The sequence below is a fragment of the Gekko japonicus genome, unplaced genomic scaffold (assembly GCF_001447785.1).
Source record: "Gekko japonicus isolate JY-2015 unplaced genomic scaffold, Gekko_japonicus_V1.1 scaffold559, whole genome shotgun sequence".
Classification (NCBI taxonomy): Eukaryota; Metazoa; Chordata; class Lepidosauria; order Squamata; family Gekkonidae; genus Gekko; species Gekko japonicus.
The window spans coordinates 433,607-441,374 of record NW_015168064.1 but is presented as its reverse complement, the minus strand read 5'-3'; the positions used below and the strand labels follow the sequence as shown (position 1 = coordinate 441,374).

Sequence of the window (7,768 nt, the reverse complement as noted above, 5' to 3'; positions counted from 1 at the left end):
CTTAATAAAAAAAAGAATTACATTGCCTTTGCTTTTTAATTTTGCTGCAGGTAAAACACAGACACCTACTTTTAAACAAGAGCAAAGTGACTCTTTGAAGTGTGTGACAATCTCAAACTTAAATCAGTCATAGAGGCCATGTGGTGCTTTGCACTACACTTAATGTTCCATTTATACTTTCTATAAGGCAAAATACCTGCTCCAACAGCAGTTCTTTGGACTATTCGGTACTAGATAATATACATTTCACTGTCCTTTTTAAAAGAGCAGAATACTTGTGGAAAGGCATTACATTCATCCCAATAAATCTAATTGTATGTGGAGTTAAACGTGGACCTCCTTTTGTGGTGGAAGAGCTGCAATCCTGAACACATTACTCAAATTCTACTTTCAAAGGGCTTCTGGCCAAACAATGACTGCAGTCAAGCTGATGGATGCATATAGCCCCATCTTTATCAAGATGCACTTGGCCAGTTCAATTGAGTCCTTATGACCACCTGGATGGAATGTGCATCCTAGGGTTGCCAACCTCCAGCTAGTGACTGGTAATCTCCTAGGGTTGCCAGGTCCCTCCTGGCAGCCAGCAGGGGATGTGGAGTAGGTTTGCCAGGAGTAGGGAGTCTCATCTGATGATTCAGCGACATGCCCACGTGACTTCCAGGCTGGAAGTTCCAGCATGACCCAGAAGTGATGTAGGCATATTGGGGTGAAACTCTAGTTTTGGGGCAAAAATGCTATGGTAGAATTAGATTCTACCATTGAGTTTTTGCCAAAAAATCAGAGTGTTGCCCTGATTTCCCTACATCACATCTGGGTCATGTTGAAGTCACATAGGTATGCTGCTAAAATGCTGGAAGTTCCTCCCCCCCCCTTTTTTTTGCAGTAAGCTCCCCCTGCCAGCCAGCTGATCGGCAGCAGAGAGAGGTGGGACCTGGGAATGGGGGACCCCTACCCCCACTGGGAGGTCTGGCATCCCTAAGATCTCCTGGAATTACAACTGATCTCCAGGTGACAGAGGTCACTTAACCTGGAGAAAATGGCCACTTTGGAAGGTGGACCGTATGGCATTATACACCACTGAAGTCCGTCCCCTCCCTAAACCTCAACCTCCTCAGGCTCCACCCCCAAAATCTCCAGGTATTTCCCACCCGAAGCTCGCGACCCTAGCACTGCATCCAAACATATGTTTTTGACTGTCCATGCAGTTTACACACATGAAGAAGGGCAGAAGTGTTTTTTAAAAAGATGTAGATATTAAGACTATTGCTTTTGTAGCTGAGTGTGGTGTAAGAGCAGTTTACATTCTTTAAAAATTCCAGCAGTATAGAAAGAATGATGGGGAAAGTAATAGCTGCAGATTTTCCAAAATTTCCTGCTGGTCTTCAAGCTGCTTCCTGATGACATTTGGTTGATGAGTTTTGCAATTCGGCTCCACCTTCATGTGAGTTTATAGCACTTATCAAACTGATACACTCTCAGTAATGAAAGGGCAGTGTTCATGTAATTAGGTGAACAAGAACACTTCATTTTCATAAATTAACATTATAAAGCTGTATCACTAGATCTAATCACACAGTCACTGGTCTTTATGCCAGTCACAAAAACAGTAAAACTGGGACTTCCCACAGACCAGGAAGGAACCTTTATCTACTCAGGGGACGCTTCAGGAATGCAGAATAGCAAGACTTTGTAAACCAGCTAGATACAAGTCCAGTAGCAACTTAGAGACCAACAGGATTTTCTGGATATGAACTTCTGAGAGTCAAAGCTCCCCTTTTCAGATACCTGTATCCAGTTACCTGTCAAAGGGAGCTTTGACTCTTGAAAGCTTATGCCGTGAAAATCTTGTCGGTCTCTAAGGTGCTACTGGACACATATCTCTCTCTGTTCTGCTGCAGACCAACAGGGCTACCCTCTAAAAAGACTTTGTAAATTGACCAAAACAGACAAACAAACCAAGCCTTAAATGTTGAGAGCAGTGGAAATCCTGTTAGATATGGGGAGGGGGCAAATTAGTTCCTGAGAGCTATAGGGAGATTTTGTGCAGTATATCTGCATTATATTTTCAGTTGTTCCCTTCTCCCACAGTACCCATCCAAAGCCTTTTATTGGCATATACATGAAGACACAGTAATCTAAATACAAAATCGTGCATAGTAAAATTAGAATTGCAGAGTAACATCATCATAAGAGTGGCATCATAATAAAACCTAATTCATAGTATCGCTTATCAGCCGTGAGACCATGGCACTGCAAAAAAAACTTTGCTACTATTTCAGTTATTTCTGTATCTGGATTATCAAGCAAGAAAAGAAGCTTAAAATCATCACGGGTCTCTAAAAATTGGGCTAGTATGGGACCTGCTCAGCCTTGAGGAAGTTGACAGATTACTCGTAACTGTACGCCCAACCACGTGCGTCCTTGATCCGTGCCCTTCCTGGCTCATTAAAGTGGGCCATGAGGGGTTTTGAGGAGCTCTTAGGGAGCTGCGGTGGCTCAAGTGGTTAAGACGCTGAACTGCAGGCTGTGGAAGGTCAGTAGTTCAGCAGTTCGAGACCCAGGTTGCCGCATAACGGAGTGAGCTCCCGTCTCTAGTTCCAGCTCCTGCCAACCTAGCAGTTCAAAAGCAAGAAATTGCAAGTAGATAAATAGGTACCACTTCGGTGGGAAGGTAACAGCGTTCCGTGCGCCTTGGTCATGCCGGCCACATGACCACGGAAATGTCTTCAGACAGCGCTGGCTCTTCGGTTTTTAAACGGAGATGAGCACCACAACCCTAGAGTCGGACTCGACTGGCTTTCGAGCAAGGGAACCTTTACCTTTTACTAGGGAGATTATCAACGTCCCTCGCTGAGGGATGGTTCCCGGGGGCTCTCAAGGAGGCGATGGTCTGTCCTCTCCTGAAAAAACCATCTTTGGATCCAACCGAATTGGCCAACTATCGGCCGGTCTCCAATTTGCCCTATTTGGGCAAATTGATTGAGAGGGGGGTGGTGGTACAGCTTCAGGGTTTTCTGGATGATGCTTCCATTTTAGCGCCGACGTGGTGATATAGGGGTTCGCTTTACAGTGGCTTGTCTCCTTTCTCCAGGGTCGGGGACATAGGGTGGTGTTTGGGGAACAGCAGTCCGGGAGATGCCCACTTGAGTGTGGGGTATCCCAGGGTGCAGTGCTGTCCCCGATGTTAACATCTTTATGTCCCCCTTGCCCAGGTGGCTCGGAGGTATGGGTTGGGTTGCCATCAGTACGCTGATGACACCCAGCTCTATCTGATGTTGGAGGGCCGGTTGGATTTCGGACCGGAAGATCTGGACCGGGTGCTACAGGCTGTGGCTGGTTGGCTTCGGCTAAGTTGGTTGAAACTGAACCCAGCGAAGACGGAGATCCTGTGCCTGAGTCGTGGCAGTTCAGGGTTGGGGGTCCCACTCCCAGCCTTTGATGGGGCACCTCTCGTGCCAGCGTTGGAGGTTAGGAGTTTGGGGGAGCTCCTGGATGCCTCCTTGACAATGGAGGCCCGGGCAGCGGCCACTGCTAAATCGGCCTTTTATCATCTTCAGTTGATTCAGCAGTTGGTTTCTTGACCGCCGCAACCTGGCGACAGTGATCTATGCGACGGTCACCTCGAGACTTGACTACTGCAACGCTCTCTACATGGGGCTGCCCTTGTCCCAAATCTGGAAGCTGCAGCTGGTGCAGAACGCCACGGCCAGACTGTTGATGGATCTTCCACGTCGGGAGCACACCCAGCCTGTGCTTAGGTCACTGCACTGGCTGCCAATAGCATACCGGATTCACTTCAAGGTGCTGGTACTTACCTTTAAAGCCCTATATGGCCAGGGCCCGACCTACCTGAGGGACCGCCTTTCCCCATATGTACCCCAGAGAGCACTACGGTCAGGGGCCCAACATCGCTCGACTATTCCAGGCCCCAAGGATGCAAGGCTCGCCATTACCAGGACCAGAGCCTTTTCTGTGGTGGCTCCTTACTGGTGGAACGAGCTCCCGGAGGAAATCAGGGCCCTGCGGGACCTTTTACAGTTCCGTAGGGCCAGCAAGACAGAGCTCTTCCACCAGGCCTTCAAATAGGAGCTGTCACTACTGTTACCATCAACGATTCCATTGAACTTCTGGAACCTAGGACTGGGCCAGATGCATCACTAGGCCTCTATCTGCTCGAGGGGTGATGACCGGATGGACAACATGGATTTAGATCTGAAGAGCACACCATCTAATCTTTTAGCACTGCAAGCACTTTATTGCTGTTATTTTTATAATGCTGATATGAGTTAGTATGTATTTTTATGTTGTTTTAAACTTTTATGGTTTATGCCAATTAGGTACCTTGTACCACTCTTGTTAGCCGCCCTGAGCCTGTTCGCAGGATGGGCGGAGTATAAATATAATAAATAATAAATAAATAATATAGAAAAATCTCCCACAGTACCTCACAGGGCCTCTGTTAAATTCTAATCTGCTTCATATAGAACCACAGCAAGCGAGCTGACACTTTTATTTGGGCCAACTAGAATTCAGAACATCAGAAACAAGCTTTTGAGTCACACAGCCCTCTTCCAAAGAACTGTTCCCACTAAAGGTAGATGTTTAAAGCAAAAGAAAAGAAAAAGATATGGCATTGCCAGACAGGCAGTATTTCGAAACAAAAGAGCAAGAATGTAGCTAATGCAAATGTTTAAGTGATATATAATCTATGCTGGAAAGGATTCAAAGATGGAAATATAAACAGCTGGAATATGTCATACCACTACACACATTTTTAAAAAGTTGAGTACCTAATTGTCTATCACTTGCCTCCACATTTATTTATTTATTTAAGAATTTGATTAACAACCCCCCAAAGGACCTACTAAAAACACAACAGCACTATGCACACTTTAACAGCATTGCTTTTGCATGCTTTATCTGGAAGTCTGGATTCCCCTGAGGTGGTGAAGTAGTGGCTATATTTCCTCCCTCTAAAAGAAAGACAGAAAAAGTAGACAATCAGAACATACTATCTGTTCCCAACTGAGATGCTTGGATCTACTATCACCTCCTTTTTCATTATCTAGTGTTATTGGTACATGCCAGTGACAGTGTATGACCTCTGCAGTGCTAGAGGCATTTTGTTGATAATGTACATACATGGTGAATTGTGAATGTCAGGTGGGGGAATTCTGCCCCCACTCATCTGGGGGGAACTGGGGAAAATCTCCCCCTCACACATACACACGTTTTTTTAAATGCTCACATTATCTATAGCTGAAGTATCTGAAGAAGTGAGCAGGGATTCACAAAAGCGCCTACCCTGCCACAAATCTGGTTAGTCTTTAAGGCGCTACTGGACCCTTGTTCTTTTGTACTGCTACAGACAGATGAACACGGCTGTTCATCTTGATCTAGCTCATTCATATTTTATTTAGTTTACAGCCTCCCATTTCTGAGATTTGTGCAAATATCAGATTTTGCAGGGAGTAAAATACTGTAGCTTCTCTACTTCTTTGTAAGTAATAGGTCAGAGAAAGACACTGCATGCAGGCCTCATTTAGTGATCATATTTTACTTTATATACAAAGTACTTTTCCTTTATCCTCATGACCTCATTATCGTTCTCCTTTTATAGATGAGGACGTGTGAGATTTACTGAAGGGCTGTGATTTTCGTTTCCTTTCTCGTCCATTTTTGCAGGTGCCAATGCGAGTCATGCACCCTGCAAAGTGTTTTCAGAAGCTTGAGAGAAAGAAAACAATTGCACCACCCAGCAAAGCCGGCCAGCTCAGAGTCCTCCTGTGTGCTGCTGAAGGTATCAGCTAGATTCTAGTTCAGCCGCACCTTAGAAACCAACAAGATTTCCTGGGTACAGATTTCATCGGAGGAAAGGCGGTTTGAGTCTCAAAAACTTACACCCCGAAAATCTTGGGCTCTAAAGTGCAACTGGACTCGACTTCGGCTCTTCTGCTGCAGACCAACACGGCTACCCCTCCGAAACCCTCGAGGGAGGCAGACTCAGGTTTCATTGCGTTGGCTCTGGCCGGCTCTGGGCCGCCCAATCATCCTTCCCCGGACAAGACAGCAGCTGTTGAGTCGCCCGGGCGAGGTCTCCCAGAATTCCGCCCACACGGGGAGGAGCCACGGCAGCGCGGGTGAGACTGGCAAAACTGCGGACAAACCAAAACTCGGCAACCGGGGATTGAAGGGGAGCAACCGCAGCGCCAGCCGGCTCCGCTAGACTCCGTATCTCCTTGCGACGATGGGGTCCGTTTGGAGCAGCGAAGACCGGGAGGTGGTGAGCGGTCCAGATGCCCGCGGCCAGCTCCAGGGGATCCAGTTCCCGAGAGCTGGGGGGGAGGAGACCCGGTGGCCGATCCCTTCGTTTGATTGCTCCATTTGTTTGGAAGTGCTCCACCAGCCCGTGAGGACACGATGTGGCCACATGTAAGTACCCCCCCCCCCTTGACTCCGGCTGTTGCGGGGAAAGTGAATTCCGAGCCCCACAGTTGCGTGGGACTTACAAGAAGGGGTTTTCGGATGGGTGTGCATGTGCGTACAGTCAACTTCTCGGTCACTTCTAAAACGGTTGCTGTTAAATTCTAAGGGGTTTGTTTCCCTCCCTATTTAGATGATTGCAAACATTTTAAATCGATTTTCTTCTGCTGGTATTAATGCTAGGTTTTGTACTAGGCAAACTGGTTTTTTTTTAAGTAAGGCGGTTGGATTCAGGAAACCATGTGCGTTTTTGTTATCAATACCAAAGGTGCCAGCAAGAAACAAGATACTTTTTTAAAATAAAACCCTTTAGACATATGTAAAACTATGAGCACAGTATAAGCAATTTTAATTAGATGTTTTCAGAGCGAGTGAACGGTGAATTCGGGTCAGGAGCAGAGCCCGGGAGTACGGCGGCGATCAGGTCGATTCGGACAGCTGCAAAAATTCTTTTTGTTCAATTTCGTTTCTTTTGCTTTTTATTTTCTGCAATGTTTGGTAGAATCAGACTTTCAGGGAAGTGAATGCAGGTGGGAGGGTATTGATTCCGAGATTGTTGTTGAATTTGTGTCATAATACTGCCCGCAAATTGTTTCCAATACATTGATATACTTTAAATTGAAGTGAATACGTTTGTGTCTCGTATGCTAATACTTTTGCCTTTGTTACTTGAAAATAAGTTTTGTGGAGGAAGTTTTCACAGTTCTGGAAGAATCTTCTTGTAGGTTTGAAAACCTTGAGTGCAAATTTCTTACAAAATCCTTTGCAACAGTATTCCAACCTTTGGGGCAGACATTTCCCCAGTTTGGGACAACCCCCCCCCCCCCTTTGGATTCATTTATCTTGATTCCATTACCACATAATGCAAAGATTAAATTCAAATCTGTGGTTTGTCTGTTGGGGAGGAGTTATCCCGTTCAGAATGAAAAATGCAAATGTTCTTGCCTCATTTGTTACCTGTGTACACAATATGGATGGGCTATCTTTCTTAGCAGTTAAATACATCCATATATAAGCCCAGAGCAGTTATTTATATAGTTAGCCCCATGCCTACCAAAGGAAAGGCTCAGAGGTTTCAATCATTAGGAGTCATTATTCGCTTGTTTTGAATTTTTACCTGCTTGAGAACATTTCAGATCGCACTTGCAGTTTAATATGGATAGAGAAAATAATTCAAATAAGGTTAAGATAAACTATTTCGATTAATACAAGTGGGAACCTGCAAGGACTTGTGGGAGGCATCTCATCCCCCCCACACACACTATTTCCTCTTTTCCAAAAGCCC

At 45.7% G+C, this 7,768-nt stretch overlaps 1 protein-coding gene across 1 annotated transcript in view; it reads left to right on the top strand.

Annotated features, from left to right (window-relative positions):
• The first annotated feature begins 6,192 nt into the window (after positions 1-6,192).
• Positions 6,193-7,768, top strand: part of RNF125 (ring finger protein 125, E3 ubiquitin protein ligase) — an 18,561-nt gene continuing 16,985 nt past the window's right edge. The window contains exon 1 of the mRNA XM_015414553.1: positions 6,193-6,432. Within this exon, the coding sequence (XP_015270039.1) occupies positions 6,248-6,432 (185 nt within the window). The 5' untranslated portion in view covers positions 6,193-6,247. The remainder of the gene's footprint in view (positions 6,433-7,768) is intronic.